The sequence below is a fragment of the Hippichthys cyanospilos genome, chromosome 8 (assembly GCF_059441005.1).
Source record: "Hippichthys cyanospilos isolate Australia breed blue-spotted pipefish chromosome 8, RoL_Hcya_1.0, whole genome shotgun sequence".
NCBI classification, from domain to species: Eukaryota; Metazoa; Chordata; class Actinopteri; order Syngnathiformes; family Syngnathidae; genus Hippichthys; species Hippichthys cyanospilos.
The window spans coordinates 23,287,326-23,307,039 of record NC_142376.1 but is presented as its reverse complement, the minus strand read 5'-3'; the positions used below and the strand labels follow the sequence as shown (position 1 = coordinate 23,307,039).

Sequence of the window (19,714 nt, the reverse complement as noted above, 5' to 3'; positions counted from 1 at the left end):
AGAATTGATGAATGTTTCAAAAAAGTGTGCGAGACGGATATTAGCTTGGCAGAAATGGAAAAAGCTATGAAGTGCTTAGCATTGAATAAATCTCCTGGATCGGATGGTTTGACAAGTAATTTCTATAGACATTTCTGGAAACATATAAAAGATTTGTTTTTTCATATGTTAAAAGAATTATCTGATTCCCTTACTCTTCCAACTACAATGAAGCAAGGCATAATTACACTGATCCCTAAACATGGTAAAGATTCCAGACTTATTGACAATCTTAGACCTATTACATTGCTCAATAATGATTACAAAATTTTGACTCATATATATGCAAACAGATTAAAATCGGGCATGACTCAAGTTATCTCAGATACTCAATCTGGATTTATAAAAGGAAGATCAATCCATAATAATTTACGATTGATATTTGATTTATTGGACTACAACTATTTAATTGAAGATGAGGGTTTTATTTTATTTCTGGATTTTTTTAAAGCATTTGACACAGTTGAACATAACTTTATATTTAGGACATTAGGATTTTTTGGTTTTGGAGAAAAGTTTATAAATATAATTAGATTAATCTATAAGGATACAAATAGCACAGTCATTCTACCACAGGGTACGTGTCCAAGATTCTCAATTAGCAAAGGTATAAAACAAGGATGCCCTATCTCTCCCTTACTTTTTATTGCAGCAGCTGAAATGCTATCGATTCTTGTTAAAAATACAAACTTTGACAAACTGACAGTCTTTGGCAGACAGCTGGCTATTAGCCAACTTGCTGATGATACGACCATTTTTATGAAAAATAGTGAGCAAATCCCTGAAATTATCAACACAATTTTTTTTCCAAGGCTTCTGGTTTAAAATTGAACCTTGATAAGTGTGATCTTTTCCCTATCCATGGTTCTCCTCTTTCAAAGATTCATAATATCCCTGTGAAGTCTACAGTAAAATACTTAGGGATGCATATTACCAGAGATAGTGACACTTTAACTAAGCTTAATATTTTGGAAAACTTAGATAAATGTAAATTACTCTTAAATCTCTGGTCTCAGAGGGACATCTCTATTATTGGACGAATTTTCATTACAAAGATGGAATGTCTTTCCAGATTCATATACCCGGCATACTCCCTGGCTCTCTCGAAATGTGTAATCAAATCAATAAATCAGACTACGTTTAATTATATTTGGAACAGGAGAGCACACTACATTAGAAAGGGTACTTTAGTTCAAGGTTATGATGAGGGAGGTCTTCGGGCCATTGATATAGAATGTATCAATGGAACGGTTAAAATTAACTGGCTAAGATCATTTCTGAAGAATGAAGAAAGTATATGGTTTCATATCCCAAGCTACATCTTTAAGCAAGTAGGAGGTTTTAATTTTCTACTGAAATGTGACTTTGACTTAAATAAGCTCCCCATCAAACTATCCACCTTTCATCAACAGGTGTTACATTACTGGAAAATGATTTACAAGCATAACTTTAGTCCTCACAACACCCCACTGTGGAATTGCAGATACATCTTGTCGAATAAAAAATCATTGTTTTATCCTACTTGGGCAAAGAAAGGAATTTGGTCAATAATGCAACTTTTGGACAACACTGGAAGGCTCATGCCATTTGAAATGTTTTCTTCAAAATATAATCTACGAGATGAAGAGCAGTACAATAAGCTCATCAGTGCAATTCCTCAACCTATTGTGATGATGGCTTTTGCTTGTTTTCAAAGTAAGGTAAACATAGCATTACCTTTGCTTTTGGTGGATGGTTGCAGTGTCAATCATGACAGATTTTCTAATCTAAAAATTCAGCAAGCATTTGTTAAGGAAATGTATCCATTCTCGTCAAACAGAATTACAATTCTGCAATATTTTTCAAAAAAAGAAGTTAGACGTTTGCGATCCAAATATTTTCAATTTCCCATTGCCCCCAAAGCAAAGGAAATTCATTACAAAATCCTTAATGGGGTCTATCCTTCTTCTGAACTCTTAAGACTGCGTTTTAATTTGGACCACAACAACTGTGTATTTTGTGATGAAGACATTGAAACAACGGAACACTTATTTTTTTACTGCAAATTTGTTAATGTATTCTGGGAAGATCTGTATGACTGGTTGTTTCCTAAACTGCCTAATCTGTCTGTTCTGACAAAAGAAAATGTCCTGTATGGCATTTCTGTTAAGGAGTCATCTCATGACCTGGTCATTAACATACTCATTATTCTTGGGAAATTCTTTATTCATAAAAATAGATATTTCAAGTCGAAACCTAGCTTCATTAGTTTTCATATGGACTTATGTCAATATTTTAAATCTTTAAAACTTATGAAGAATAAAAACGCAATGAAAATGTATGGGTTGGTGGAGGACCTTGATCTCTTCAATAACCCCTAGCTCCTCCTTTTCTTTTTTCTTTTTTTTTTTTCCATATTATTTGTATACTTTGGACTTGTCTGCTGTGGATTGGATATGGCACACTGTTGTGCCGATATGTTTTGTGTATATGTATATTTGTTTAAAATTGGAGTTTGTTAAATAAAGTTTGAGAGAAAAAAAAAAAAAAGACTCCCCGTCGACCAGCTGTCCGCCATTGCTTGCAGCTCACTGGACAGCTGGTCGACGGGGAGTCGACCACTGAAAAGTGGTGGCCCTCTTTGCAGCTTGATGACTTTTCTTTAGCCTTGTCTCTCTGGTTGCGAGAGGACCTCAGAGGTCCTTAGATTTGTTTCTCTGGTGGCTGAAGACCTTTGCTCTTCAACTGCTGAAGGTGGTGGAGAAGGAGCAGTGTGGAGGGGAAGGCCATGATCACCAATGAAGTTTCTGTCTTGAGCTTTGTTTGTGATTGCCTGTAATTTTCCCCTTGGCTCTTGTGGCTAAATGGTGTGGCTGTTAGACGCTATGCATTCTCCCTTCTCCATAGTGTAAGGTCGTAAGGGAGGGCTAGTGGAAAGGTGGAGCGGGATTTCATAATCAATGTTGAGATATGAGAGATGACACTTCGACATCAAGAAGTTAGAAGATTCGCTTTCCACAGTGGATTAACCAGCATTTGGAAACCTTGTTAGCGAGATCTGACACATCTGTGAAGATAAATTATAAAAGGATTAAAATACAATTCCAATTTCAAACGGAATTCAGTTGCCTTTATTATGAAAACAGGAGAACATTGCATTTGCAACTGTGCACTTACAATAGACAAGTTTGCAAACATCTTATGTAATGTTCAAATTGCCCCAAATGTAGAATAAAACATTGTATGAATTCTTTACAATGCACCTTATTCCTAATCACAGAAGGATCTTTTCATTTTATACAATCTGGGAGTACAATATATATTTGCTATTGAAGTATTACATGTTGAATTAAGACATTCCAAGAATGCATTCCTGACTGCAGAACTGTCATGAGATCTGAAATACAAGCAATGTGTGTGTACATACTGGGGACGCTGTGTAAGGTTGTCTACACAGGTTGTCTTCAAGAGAGTCAAACATTTTGAAGGTTCTTAGTCAAACATCAAATATTTTGAGTTCTTGTCTACTAGTAAGAACAACTAAAGCTACTGTGCAATACTCTCAATGTCAACTGCAACCTGCACATTTAGTTAGGGTTATTTTCTGTACATATATGTGTGTGTGTGTGCGTGTGTGTGTCTATACACGCATAAGTACAAGTGCAGTACTGCAGGGAAGGTGCTGAATTGACATTGGTGTGGCTGTTGAAAAAAAAAACACCAGAATACGCACACAAAAAAAACTGGAAAAAAAAGAAACAAGAAAAAATGTGTTTACAAACAAAATAAACCGTATTAAACAGAATGTTATCAAACTCAAAATGGAATGCAGTGATGGACATGCATGCAGAGACAAACATGCATGCACACACTCAACACACACACACCTTATGAGCAGGTCGAATAAAATGAGTCTCTTTTGACTGACACCAAGGTGGTTATCCGGGCGACGCCTGGTGAAATAATCACTTAGTACAATTTGTCATAAATAGCAGGACTGGGTGACAAGATGAACACTTTGTTTTTGGTAGTGAGCTACATTATTTTACAAATACAAGCAACTTCATCTTGTTCTCACATACAAACGTGACTCATGCCATCCCGACCCTGTCAGATGTAGGGTGAGATGTTCGAGGAAAATGGCAGCCAAACAGCGAGGCCTGTAAAAATGAGTTTCCTTCTCAGCAGCAGCCTCCTGATGAAGGCTTGACGGTAGTGCCGGGTGTGAGCTTCACGTTGGGCTTATCGCCACCGCCGGCTGCGGCACCGGGGCCCATTCTCTTCTTGATCTCTGCAGCCATGGTCATGAAGGCCTGCTCCACGTTGGTGGCATTCTTGGCACTGGTTTCCAAGAATGGGATACCCAGAGAGTCTACGAACTCCTGGACAGAATGGATGAAAGATCCAGCACAGGGAGGTTGAAAAGACAACAAAATGAAATAAAATTAGAGGTGCGAGCAGCTATAAAGGGCCCTTGCCCTAGGCATGGCTGGAAAACTTGCACATTGGAACTGTTTTTGAAAATGAAATCCTTCAGGATATATACTTCCTTGATAAAATATGACCTTAACAAATTTCTTCATTACGGACAGCAGGAGGTGCTGAAGGTACTGCCTTTACCGTTGTCCATAGCTATAACAGACATGGCAGCATCCGGAGGAGTGCCGCCACCAATTATAATATAATTTAATGATAATTAGACCGATGACTATATTTAAATATACTGGTCATTAAGAACACATTTATTTGCATGTTTTTGAAATTTATAATCATTCATTTAATTTTTTATTTAATGATCTCAATCTTACACATTGTCCCTTGAAGTTTTCCAAGCGTTTAAGACCTTAAAATGTGATGTTTTCTTGAAAATGAACTTCTAGCCACAGCAAGGGAGGGCATTTAATGAAAAAGTAACCGCAACTTCATGTTTTCGTCATAGGCATACCATCTTTCAGAGCAAATATGAACTAATTTGAGGAAAACATCAACGAAAAACTACAACTGGCTGCAACCAAGCTGAGGGTGTCCCCCGCGCCTGCTGCCCATAGACAGCCTGATAGGCACCAGCAGCCATATATAATAAGCACACACATAATAGGAAGAGGATATATAATAACATAATGGAACCCACGGGCAACAGTGAGAACACGCAAACTCCACACAGAAAGACCAGAGCAAGGTGGAATTGACCTTGGGACTCTGAGCTGTGAGGTGGACATGCTAAACACTCTTCCACCGTGCCGTCCTTGCAGTGCAATATAATTAAAAGATTAGATACAAATGTTTTATCCAATCATATTTCAGCATGCTAGTGTTGTCAGGTTTTCTGAAATATGTCTTTATATATACCGTATTTTCCGCACTGTAAGGCACACACTAAAGGCCTTAATTATTTTTAAAAGCTGATGGTGCGCCTTATAATCAGGTGCGCCTTATATATGGATCAATATTGAGATTGGGTTTCATAGACTGGGAATGAACTGATAAAGTAAGCTTTACCTGTTTCTTTTGTGTGTTTACAGTAGAACAAGATTGGTCATATTGACATTGAGTTATGATGCTATTGAGAGTTTAGAGTAATTATTTGATTTATTATTGTCATTACTTTGAGTATTACTATATTGTGATTGAAAAAGTTTTAAAATATGTCATTAATTGAGGGTGTGCCTTATAATCCGGTGCGCCTTATATATGTAAAACGTTTTAAAATGTCATTAATTGAGGGTGCACCTTATAATCCGGTGCGCCTTATAGCGCGGAAAATACGGTTAAGTCTTCTTGAGGGAAAGGAAGAAGGATGGATTTTGTTCCAGCCCTGCAGGAATCGAAAACACCATGGCTAGCCTCTGAGGTAAAGCCAAGGGAAGAGGCCTGCCTATAAGTGTCTCAGCACAGCAGCACACTAGAACTTGGGGTTCCGAGTCCAAGCAGAGCACTCAAAGGTGAAAAAAGTAACCTGATGGAATGATATCACTGATTCCATGATAGAGATAGGAATTTCAGTCACTGGGGACAACCAGGCACGGCAAAAGCTGTGAGTCATGAGTTTGAAGTTTGGATCATCTTTTATTTTATTTACTTATTTTTAGTAGGCAAAAGGCTGCAGGGAACTGGCTGCACTGATCAATGGGACTGGCACCAGTTTACTCAAAAGCTGATCTTGATAAGCGTCGGCGATCAATGCATTGGCCCTGAGGTTGGCGTATCATTCGTACACTTTAGGGCTGGGTATTTTCATCATCTACTTATATACAGTACATGCGTGGCTTTATGTGCATTAATGTTTGCAACAGAAGTCATTCGGCAGCTTTGTTGATTGGTGCTGGATGTGATTTCAGTATTTTTTTCTTCCCAGTGATCTATGGTACAGTGATATCCTAGAAGGCACTGGTAAGAGTGCCTCAAAAGAAAGACCAGAACGTGTGGCGTTTGGATGATTGGTACATTTGAACTGGTATGGAAACTCACCTAGGACAATGCTTCAATGGCGGCTTACACTTTTGGAGAATGTTATGTAGAAGAAACTTTTTTTAAGGGAAAACACACAGAGCAAGACATTGGCAGTAACTTGGCTCGCTGAGTACTTTGTTTTATGAGGTGACATACTTAGCACAATTGGGCTGCCTGTCCCTCCGTTCAAGCTAATCGACTGGCTGCCCCATATGTAATTTGTAATCGAGCAACAGCATTAACGACTCGGGACTGATTTTTTACAGTTTTTAACACTCTTTTATTTTCGACTTGAGGTTTTTTTCTTCCATGTAGCGCAATATCATTCCCTCAACCAAAACTACCTCGGCGGGCTGTGCATTGACAACCCCTGCTGTAGGACAGGATGAAATGGCGGAAATGTGTTTGGGAGCACACTGATGGGCAACTAGATGGTGTGTCTGATTGTCATCATTTCACAGGGGACTGATGGTGCAACTTGCCAATAGAGTGGATTTGCTATAAAATGTACAAAGCATTTCAGACAAACGCTATTTTCTGACGCATTTCACACAAATGCATCTAATGGTGAGGGCCTATCTATAATTACACCCTAGCTCTATCATAGTCCGCGACTAACTTCTTGCATTTCTCAATGTTAAAGTTGATGTTGTGAAATCACAGTTGTGCAGGTAAGTTTACATAGCATTTTTCTTTATTAGTGTTTCTTGGCTGCTCGACTTGGAATGACATCATGAAGGGGCGCCACAGCCACATGGCGAGAGATGTGCATTTTGTCAACAAGATGTTTCACTTTACTGGCTACCAGAAAAAACTTGTATTTCATAATAATTTAAAGGGCCACTGTCCCACCTTATTGTGTGAAGGTGGAACCTTCACACATATGTTATTCTACCGCTTTATTATTATTATTATTGTGTGAAGGTGAAACCTTCACACATATGTTATTGTGCTCGGCCATTTTCTTTATTATTATTATTGTGTGAAGGTGAAACCTTCATATATAACCACATATGTTATATATGTTATGTATAAGTTTACATAGCATTTTTCTTTATTAGTGTTTCTTGGCTGCTCGACTTGGAATGACATCATGAAGGGGCGCCACAGCCACATGGCGAGAGATGTGCATTTTGTCAATAAGATGTTTCACTTTACTGGCTACCAGAAAAAACTTGTATTTCATAATAATTTAAAGGGCCACTGTCCCACCTTATTGTGTGAAGGTGGAACCTTCACACATATGTTATTCTACCGCTTTATTATTATTATTGTGTGAAGGTGAAACCTTCACACATATGTTATTGTGCTCGGCCATTTTCTTTATTATTATTATTGTGTGAAGGTGAAACCTTCACACATATGTTATTCCTTGACTTTATTGTGTGAAGGTGGAACCTTCACACATATGTTATTGTGCTCGGCCATTTTCTTTATTATTGTGTGAAGGTGGAACCTTCACACATATGTTATTCTACCGCTTTATTATTGTGTGAAGGTGAAACCTTCACACTTATGTTTTTCTCCACCTTTATTATTATTATTATTATTTTTATTATTCCGACCGTTTTTTTAGGTTCGTTTTAACTCTTTCCCAGTTCATTCATTTCATATCGTTCATATCATTCCACATATTCATGTTTAGTGCGGGTCTATTTTTCAAGTTTCAACTTTTCATCGTTTTCCTACAATTTAAGTTTTTCTACCGTAAAAATGGCCTAATGTTAAGTGAATGGGGTGGTCTTCGTACTTTATTTTTAAACTTTAACGGTTTCCGCATTTCCTGTGTCTCCGTGGCTCATGGGTATCGTGTGCCGTATTACCACCTCATGTTCGTGGGTTCAATCCCAGACTGCGTCTTTTCGCACATTCAGTGTTTTTTTTTCCAGTTGATTCCGTATTTTCTTTTGGTTTCAACTCCTTCCCAGTTCATCCAATTCATGCCGTTCAAACTTCATATCATTCCACATATTCATGTGAAAAGCTTTTGTATTTTTCAAGGTTCAACTATTCATCGTTTTCCTACAATTTACGTTTTTTATACTGTTCATATTTAAAGAATTTAGCCTTTTCAAACTGTTCTTACTTTCATTTCATCTTACTTTTCATTCCACAGTTGAACTTTTCTCAGTTTTTTTAACTTTGAATTATTCGTAATTCTTCACAGATTCACGTTCAAACATACGTCATTCTCTTTATTTAAAGCTTTCACAGTGTGGTCTGACACCGCGCCCCCGTGGCCCAGTGGTAGAGTTGTCATCTTCAACATGTCCGTGCCCCGGTTCGGGCAAATCGCGTTTCACGTTTACAGTTGTTTTTTCTCTTCTGCTTTTACTTCGGATCATCCACACTTTTTTATGATTCAAACATTCGTTTTTTTTTCAGTTTTCAACTTTGTGTTATTCATATTTTTTCACACATTCACATCATTCCACAGTTCAACTTTTTTAAATTTTTCAACTTTGTATTATTCATATTTCTTCACATTAACATTATACCACAGTTCAACTTTCAGCTACAATTCAAGTTTTTCTACCGTAAAAAATGGCCTAATGTTAAGTTAATGGTGTGATTCAAAAACATGCAGGATACAAGCCCTCGAGGACTGGAGTTTGACACCTATAGTTTAGTTACACAAAGTACACCATTTCCCATGATGCCATCGGGCGGCCATCTTAGACCACTTAAGACTCCAACTCCCATCTGCCCTCATGGGCGGCCATCTTGGATATTTTCTTAGACGTCTCATTACCTCTCACTTCTGCTTCCACCTAGTACAGCATCTGGCTTGGTGAACTCAGCTCGATTCATACATTCAGTTTTTTTCAGTTTTTCAACTTTGTATTATTCATATTTCAAGCAGTAAAAAAACTGAAAAAGTTTGATTAGGGATCATTTTTAAACTCCTGATAATGAGCTAATCATTTGAATGAGGTGGATTGAATGAGGTTGATTGTGGATTGATGTGAAACAGTGAAGAATTGTGAATAATACAAAGTTGAAAAACTTTGTATTTTCTCTTCTGCTTTTACTTCGGATCATCCACATTTTTTTACGATTCAAACATTCGTTTTTTTTTTCAGTTTCTCAGTTTTTCAACTTTGTAGGATTCATAATTTTTCACAGATTCAAATCATTCTACAGTTCAACTTTTTTCAGTTTTTCATTCATCTTCAAATTCCACAGTTCAACTTTTTTTCAGTTTTTCAACTTTGTATTCATATTTCTTCACAGATTCACACCATTCAATCGTTCAACATCATTCCACTTTTCAACTCCCAAACCTTCAACGGTTTCACCTTCACACGCAATTTCTTCAGAAATTGCACATTTTCTAGTTATTATTATTGTGTGAAGGTGGAACCTTCACACATATGTTATTGTGCTCGGCCATTTTCTTTATTATTATTGTGTGAAGGTGGAACCTTCACACATATGTTATTGTGCTCGGCCATTTTCTTTATTATTATTATTATTGTGTGAAGGTGGAACCTTCACACATATGTTATTGTGCTCGGCCATTTTCTTTATTGTGTGAAGGTAAAACCTTCACACATATGTTATTCCTTGACTTTATTATTGTGTGAAGGTGAAACCTTCACACTTATGTTTTTCTCCACCTTTATTATTATTATTATTTTTTTTTTTATTCCGTCCGTTTTTTAGGTACGTTTCAACTCCTTCCCAGTTCATCCAATTCATGCCGTTCAAACTTCATATCATTCCACATATTCATGTTTAGTGCGGGTCTAAGTTTCAACTTTTCATCGTTTTCCTACAATTTAAGTTTTTGTACCGTAAAAATAGCCTAATGTTAAGTGAATGGGGTGGTCTTCGTACTTTATTTTTAAACTTTAACGGTTTCCGCGTTTCCTATGTCCCAGTGGCTCATGGGATTTGTGTACTGCATTCGCACTTCATGTTCATGGGTTCAATCCCAGGCTGCGTCTTTTCGCACATTCAGTGTTTTTTTTTTCAGTTAATTCCGTATTTTCTTTTGCTTTCAACTCCTTCCCAGTTAATCCAATTCATGCCGTTCATGCCGTGCTTTTGTATTTTTCAAGGTTCAACTATTCGTTTTCCTACAATTTACGTTTTTTATACTATTCATATTTAAAGAATTTAGCCTTTTCAAACTGTTCTTACTTTCATTTCATCTTTTCATTCCACAGTTGAACTTTTTTCAGTTTTTTAACTTTGTATTGTTCGTAGTTCTTCATAGATTCACGTTCAAAAATACTTCATTCCCTATATTTCAAGCTTTCACAGTGTGGTCTTACACTGCCCCCCAGTGGCCCAGTGGTAGAGTTGTCATCTTCAACATGTCCGTGTCCCGGTTCGGGCAAATCGCGTTTCACGTTTACAGTTCAACTTTCAGCTACAATTCAAGTTTTTGTACCGTAAAAATTGTCTAATGTTAAGTGAATGGTGTTGTTAAGAAGTTTCTGATTATACTTAACGATTTCGTGTTTGAATCGTTCTGTTATTACTATTTACGTCTGGACATGTTTCTCCTGTGGTCATGTGATCTTCCTAGCAACCGCCTAGCAACTAATCACAAGTTATGTTTCATTCCTCCACTACCAATCAGGACTCTGTTTACACTATCATAGGTTGTTTTGCTCTTTCACGGGTCAGTCGGCAGGTATCGTTGTAACGGACAGTCATTTTTTCTGCTTTCAATCATTCTGTGGATTATCTAATTCCTTTCATTATTATTCCGTGCGTCCATGAGAATGTAAGTACAGTTTGAATATGTTGTCCGTTCGTGGTTTTGGATACAAGTTTACGTTTGCACTGCTTCACTTTGTCCATTAATGTCTAAGTTGTTATTGCACCTAAGTTTGGTATAATTGCTAAAGGCAGATATACCGTACTTTTCATTTTTCACTTTTAGTATTCACGTTAAAAGTTTCATCCACAAAATGTGCATATTTGTCGCATGTTTGCCGTGTGTGCCAATGTGATCCTTCCTCGTAAGGGAGTGACGTCACCGCCCACTCAAATCTATTCGGCTCCATTAACCCTTTCCTACCTAACATGTTAACATGATACATGTTTACGTTTGCACTGCTTCACTTTGTCCATTAATGTTTAAGTTGTTATTGCACCTAAGTTTGGTATAATTGCTAAAGGCAGATATACCGTTCTTTTCATACTTCACTTTTAGTATTCACGTTAAAGTTTCATCCACAAAATGTGCATATTTGTCGCATGTTTGCCGTGTGTGCCAATGTAATCCTTACTCCGTAAGGGAGTGACGTCACCGCCCACTCAAATCTATTCGGCTCTATTAACCCTTTCCTACCTAACGCACATTTTGGAACGATTGGGTTGAATTCATTCTTCCTATCATTGTACGGTATGTTTGCCTGTGTTGTTTATGTTATTCTAAGCTAATATAGAGTCATGTGAGCATATGATGTAACATATTGTACAATGTTAGTTATGTTAGTTATCAATGTTTAGTGAATGTTCTCTGCTCTCCTTTGCAGAGACCACACACCCACAATCAAACATAGAACACACACAGAACACACAAACACAGAAACACAGACACACCAACCCAGATAAATAAATAGAACATTATATACAAATAAAGAGTGGCATGAGAGTGTGCATCGTCTTTATGTTCTGGCCGGACAACCTGATAAGATTGAGGATCCTCTGAATCAGTCAAGTACAGTCCTTTCAAGGAGGTCACAAGTTTGGACGCTACTCCGACACCTCCATTACAGGTGTGATTCAAAAACATGCAGGATACAAGCCCTCGAGGACTGGAGTTTGACACCTATAGTTTAGTTACACAAAGTAATCCATTTCCCATGTTGCCATCGGGCGGCCATCTTAGACCACTGAAGACTCCAACTCCAATCTGCCCTCATGGGCGGCCATCTTGGATATTTTATTAGACGTCTCATTACCTCTCACTACTGCTTCCACCTAGTACGGCATCTGGCTTGGTTAACTCAGCTTGATTAATACGTTTAAGTTTTTTTCAGTTTTTCAACTCTGTATTATTCACATTTCTTCACTGTTTCACATCAATCCACAATCCACCTCATTCAATCCACCTCATTCAAATGATAAGCTCATTAACAGGAGTTTAAAACTCCAGTCCTCGAGGGCTGATATCCTGCATGTTTTTGAATCACATCATTCACTTAACATTAGGCCTAATGTCACAGATTCACATTATTCCAGTTCAACTGTTCTCAGTTTGTTAACTATGTAGGATTCATAATTTTTCACAGATTCAAATCATTCTACAGTTCAACTTTTTTTCAGTTTTTCTTTCATCTTCAAATTCCACGGTTCAACTTTTTTTCAGTTTTTCAACTTTGTATTCATATTTCTTCACAGATACACACCATTCAATTGTTTCACATCATTCCACTTTTCAACTCCCAAACCTTCAACGGTTTCACCTTCACACGCAATTTCTTCAGGAATTGCACATTTTCTAGTTGTGTGAAGGTGAAACCTTCACACATATGTTATTCCTTGACTTTATTGTGTGAAGGTGAAACCTTCACACTTATGTTTTTCTCCACCTTTATTATTATTATTTTTATTTTTTTTATTCCGACCGTTTTTTAGGTACGTTTCAACTCATTCCCAGTTCATCCAATTCATGCCGTTCAAACTTCATATCATTCCACATATTCATGTTTAGTGCGGGTCTATTTTTTCAAGTTTCAACTTTTCATCGTTTTCCTACAATTTAAGTTTTTGTACCGTAAAAATGGCCTAATGTTAAGTGAATGGGCTGGTCTTCGTGCTTTATTTTTAAACTTTAACGTTTTCGATATTTCCCATGTCTCCGTAGCTCATGGGATTTGTGTATCGCATTCGCACTTCATGTTCGTGGGTTCAATCCCAGGCTGCGTCATTTTTTAGTTGTGTGAGTCTTTTTTAGTTAGTGCGGGTCTATTTTTCAAGTTTCAACTTTTCATCGTTTTCCTACAATTTAAGTTTTTGTACCGTAAAAACGGCCTAATGTTAAGTGATTGGAGCGTTCTTCCTACTTCCTTTTTCCTTTCCTTTTTTCCCATCAACCCTGAGGGGCGGCCATTTTGGATATCTGATCAGACATCTCATGAGCGCTCAGCCCAACTTCCACCCAGGATGGGAGCCATCTTGTTTAACTCAGAACAATAAAAACGACTCTCTCCAAATGTTGAACATCTAATCTTTGAAATATAATCCCCCAAAATTCAGAATTTGTTCTTTGAGTGTATTTTTTTTCTTCCTTTTTTAAATTTTGTGATATTTTACAAAATTCAAAGAATTGTTGTTTTTTTCACTTAATGACTACAGGTGTTTGTCCGATTCAGTCCGATTCAGCGTTTAACTGTTCATCTTGACCCTGCCAATGACCTCCGGGTGTCATTTACCCAGAATGCATCTTTTTTGCATAAGTAAATATATTTAAATATTCATAATTCATTTCCAATGGGAGGGCTTCCCATTCATTCCCAATGGGAGATTGAACATTTCACATTTTGAGCTTTCTTTTTTCATATTCATAACAATTAACTCATTCATTCTGCCTTATGGCTCATTCCAATCATTCCTATAGTTCATTATTATTCATATTTTCCCATAATTCCATATTTTTCACCTATAACAATTGGTAATTCATTCCCAATGGCAGATTTAACATTTCTTACGTGAAGCTTCTCCACTTCACATTCAGATCATTCAGTTAATACATTTCACACTCAACATTACTCATATTCAAACCTTCCAGTAATTCATAACTATTTTTATCAGGTATTTGTCCGATTCAGGCCGATTTAGCGTTTAACCGTTCATCTTGACCCTGCCTATGACCTCAGAGTGTCATTTACCCCTAATGCATCTAATTTGCATAAGTAATAGCCCCCTAAAACTCGCGAAAAATCAGATTTTTTATGTTTCCTCTTGTGATATCTCCATTTGCGTCCGACATATACTTATTGTTTCAATTTTAGGTGTTTCCCATCATGGGTTAGATTGCCAAGAACACCCCCGCACCAACAATTTCAAGTTTTTCCCATTTTTTTACCCATAATTCCTCAGTTAATTGTTCTCGCCAAAACATTGTAACCTTCTGTCTTTGCCATTCTTCAACCGATTCCCACCGTTCCAACTTTATATGATTCCATTCATCCTCGCCAATTCATTGGTGTATTCATTTACCTCTTAGCAGAATACAAAATTTTCCCACCATTCCACACACTGTACCTTTAATGAACCAATTCATTTTCAATGAGGTCATTCATTGTGTGGGCGTTTGGCCTTCGTGGACTACTGTTTAGGTAGACAGAGTACTCCATTTCCCATGGGGTCGTCAGGTGGCCATCTTGGACACTTGACTACATACACTGAGACTCCATTTCCCATCAAACCTCAGGGGCGGCCATCTTGGATATCTGATCAGACATCTCATTCAGTTTTTCCCTTGTATCTTTGCTAGTCTCCATCCGATTCCGACCGTTCCAATTTTAATCGATTCCCCCTATGCCTGCTATTCCACTTTTACCCACTAATCAAATATTACCCACAATTCCACTTTTTCAGTTTTTCCCTTATATCTTTGTCATTCTTCATCCGATTCCGACCGTTCCAACATTAATTGATTTCCCCAAGTCCCGCCATTCCATGGTGGTATCCATTTTCTTCTTCCCAGAATTAAAAAAATTACCCACAATTCAATTTTTTCAGTTTTTCCCTTGTATCTTTGCCATTCCTACTCCGATTACCACCGGTCCAACTTTAATCGATTCCCCCAATGCCCGTCCATACATTTTTAACCACAATTCAAAAATTACCCACAATTCCACTTTTTCAGTTTTTCCCTGATATCTTTGCCATTCTTCATCCGATTCCTACCGTTCCAACTTTAAACGATTCCCCCAAGTCCCGCCATTCCATGATGGTATCCGCTTTCTTCCCAGATCTCCAAAATTACCCACAATTCCACTTTTTAAGTTTTTCCCTTGTATCTTTGCCATTCCTATTGCGATTTCCACCGTTCCAACTTTAATCGATTCCCCCAATGGCCGCCCATCCATTTTGACCCATAATTCAAATATTACCCACAATTCTACTTTTTCAGTTTTTCACTTATATCTTTGCCATTCTTCATCCGATTCAGACCGTTCCAACTTCAAACGATTCCCCCAATTCCATCCATTCCACATCATTCAACACCTCTCCTTTCAGGTGTTTCACCTTCACACGCAATTTCTTCAGGAATTGCACATATTCTAGTTATTGTGTGAAGGTGAAACCTTCACACATATGTTATTCCTTGACTTTATTATAATAATTATTATTATTATTATTATTATTCTGCCGTTTTTTGGGACATTTCATCTCTTTCCCAGTTTATCCGATTCACGCCGTTCCAATTTCATCTTATTCCACTTATTCCCATTCGGTGCGCGTGTATTTTTATAATTCCGATCATTCATAGATTTCCCACAATTCCCTGTTTTCCGAGCCAAAAGTGCCATTGACTTACATTGGGTGATTTTTTATTTCAATATTACATCTTTTACGTTTCATATTTTCAAAATTTAACTCATTCAGCTTGCCTTAGGGATCATTCTCATCATTCCAGTAATACATAGTTTCCAATAATTTCCCATAATTCCATATTTTTCCCACCTTTAATATTTCATAATGCATTTCCAATGGGAGGGCTTCCCATTCATTCTCAATGGGACAATTAACATTTCACATTTTGATGTTTCCCATTTCATATTCATAACGTTGAACTTATTCATTCCACCCTATGGCTCATTCCCAACAATTCAATAAATCAAAATTATTAATAATTTCCCATAATTCCATATTTTTCACCTATAACAATTTGTTATTCATTCCCAAAGGCAGATTTTACTTTTCCTATTTGAAGCTTCCTCATTTTGCATTCAATTCATTCAGCCAATTCATTTCACGTTGTCATCATTACACATATTCACACAAACCAGTAATTCATAACAATATTAATAAATTTACCCATAATTCCTCATTCCCATTTTCCTCACCAAAACTTTGTAACCTTCTATCTTGGCCATTCCTACTCCGATTCCCACCGTTCCAACTTTGATGGATTCCCCCAAATCCCGGCATTCCAAAGGGGTAGCTTCCCAGAACTCAAAATTTTACCCACAATTCCTCATTCTGTAGTCACAAAGAATCCATTCATTTTCTATGGGGTCATTCATTCTGTGAGCATGTGACCTTCTTGGACTACTGTTCAGGTACACGTTGTACTCTATTTACCATGGTACCCCCATCCAGCGGCCGTCTTGGATGAACTCTGACCTACATCAAATACTACAGCTCCCATACACCCCTGTAAGGCGGCCATCTTGGACATTTGACAAGCTCTCGCCGCAGCCCATTCACTTTGAATGGGGAAAAGTGGAAAAAAGTGGGAAAAAAAAGTTTTTTTGGAAACCCTCACGTGGAAATGAGCGGAACCACCTAACTCATGGACCATCGTTGTGGATTTTTAATGATAACGCCGCGACGCTCCGACATTCCGATAAGCGAATAGAGCCGATTTTCCGAAGTTCGATAATGGCCGCCCGCTTAACCTGTATAATATAAGCTATTTTAGATTACCTCTTGCGTTTTCTCCATTTGCGTTAGACCTATACTGGTCGTTCCAACTTTAGGTGTTTCCCGTAATTGTTCTTCGACACTTGCCCACATACACTGAGACTCCATTTCCCATCAACCCTCAGGGGCGGCCATCTTGGATATCTGATCAGAGATCTCATTAACGCTCAGCCCAACTTCCACCCAGGATGGCAGCCATCTTGGTTAACTCAGAACAATAAAAACGACTCTCTCCAAATGTTGAACATCCAAACTATTAAATATAATCCTCCAAAATTCAGAATTTGAACTTCAAGTGTACTTTTTTCTCACTTTTTGAAATTTTGTGATCTTTTACAAAATTCAAAAAAATGTTGTTTTTTTCACTTTAATGACTACAGGTATTTGTCCGATTCAGGCCGATTTAGCGTTTAACCGTTCATCTTGACCCTGCCTATGACCTCAGAGTGTCATTTACCCATAATGCATCTAATTTGCATAAGTAATAGCCCCCTAAAACTCGCGAAAAATCAGATTTTTTATGTTTCCTCTTGTGATATCTCCATTTGCGTCCGACCTAAACTTATCGTTCCAACTTTAGGTGTTTCCCATTATGGGTTAGATTGCCAAGAACACCCTCGCACCAAACATTTCAAGTTTTCCCCATTTTTTACCCATAATTCCTCAGTTAACTGTTCTCGCCAAAACATTGTAACCTTCTGTGTTCGCCATTCTTCATCCGATTCCCACCGTTCAAACTTTAATCGATTCCATTCATCCTCGCCAATTCATTGGTGTATTCATTTACCTCTTAGCAGAATACAAAATTTTCCCACCATTCCACATACTGTACCTTTAATGAACCAATTCATTTTCAATGAGGTCAGTCATTGTGTGGGCGTTTGGCTTTCGCGGACTACTGTTTAGGTAGACAGAGTACTCCATTTCCCATGGGGTCGTCAGGTGGCCATCTTGGACACTTGACTACATACACTGAGACTCCATTTCCCATCAAACCTCAGGGGCGGCCATCTTGGATATCTGATCAGACATCTCATTCAGTTTTTCCCTTGTATCTTTGCTAGTCTTCATCCGATTTCGACCATTCCAATTTTAATCGATTCCCCCTATGCCCGCTATTCCATTTTTACCCACTAATAAAAAATTACCCACAATTCCACTTTTTCAGTTTTTCCCTTATATCTTTGTCATTCTTCATCCGATTCCGACCGTTCCAACTTTAATTGATTTCCCCAAGTCCCGCCATTCCATGGTGGTATCCATTTTCTTCTTCCCAGAATTAAAAAATTACCCACAATTCCATTTTTTCAGTTTTTCCCTTGTATCTTTGCCATTCCTACTCCGATTACCACCGGTCCAACTTTAATCGATACCCACAATGCCCGTCCATACATTTTTATCCACAATTCAAAACTTACCCACAATTCCACTTTTTCAGTTTTTCCCTTCTATCTTTGCCATTTTTCATCCGATTCCGTCAGTTCCAAATTTATTTGATTCCCCCAAGTCTTGGCATTCCATGGTGGTATTCATTTTCTTCTTCCCAGAATTCAAAATTTTCCCACAATTCCACTTTTTCAGTTTTTCCCTTATATCCGTGCCATTCTTCATCCGATTCTAACTGTTCTAACTTTAATTGATTCCCCCAATTCCCACCATTCCACATAATTCAAAACCTCTCTCTTCAGGTGTTTCACCTTCACACGCAATTTCTTCAGGAATTGCACATATTCTAGTTATTATTATTATTCTGCCGTTTTTTGGGACATTTCATCTCTTTCCCAGTTTATCTGATTCACGCCGTTCCAATTTCATCTTATTCCACTTATTCCCATTCGGTGCGCGTGTATTTTTATAATTCCAATTATTCATAGATTTCCCACAATTCCCTGTTTTCCGCGCCAAAAATGCCATTGACTTACATTGGGTGATTTTTCATTTCAATATTACATCTTTTACATTTCATATTTTCAAAATTTAACTCATTCAGCTTGCCTTAGGGATCATTCTCATCATTCCAGTAGTTCATAGTTTCCAATAATTTCCCATAATACCATATTTTTCCCACCTTTAATATTTCATAATGCATTTCCAATGGGAGGGCTTCCCATTCATTCTCAATGGGACAATTAACATTTCACATTTTGATGTTTCCCATTTCATACTCATAACATTGAACTTATTCATTCCACCTTATGGCTCATTCCCAACAATTCAATGAATCAAAATTATTAATAATTTCCCATAATTCCATATTTTTCACCTATAACAATTTGTTATTCATTCCAAAAGGCAGATTTTACTTTTCCTATTTGAAGCTTCCTCATTTTGCATTCAATTCATTCAGCCAATTCATTTCACAGTCATCATTACACATATTCACACAAACCAGTAATTCATAACAATATTAATAAATTTACCCATAATTCCTCATTCCCATTTTCCTCACCAAAACTTTGTAACCTTCTATCTTGGCCATTCCTGCTCCGATTCCCACCGTTCCAACTTTAATCGATTCCCCCAGTTCCCGCCATTCCATGGTGGCATCCATTTTCCTTTTCCCAGAAATAAAAAAAACCCCACAATTACACTTTTTCAGTTTTTCCCTTATATCTTTGCCATTCCT

General features: G+C 37.5%; 1 protein-coding gene across 2 annotated transcripts in view; it reads right to left on the bottom strand.

Moving 5' to 3' along the window:
* Positions 1–3,126: 3,126 nt before the first annotated feature.
* The window catches only part of LOC148420561 (ras-related protein ORAB-1-like), a 52,828-nt gene continuing 36,240 nt past the window's right edge, over positions 3,127–19,714 (bottom strand). For both annotated transcript variants that reach the window (XM_088421832.1, XM_088421831.1), the window contains one exon: positions 3,127–4,400. In XM_088421832.1, coding sequence (XP_088277958.1) covers positions 4,200–4,400 — 201 coding nt within the window. In that variant the 3' untranslated portion in view covers positions 3,127–4,199. The remainder of the gene's footprint in view (positions 4,401–19,714) is intronic.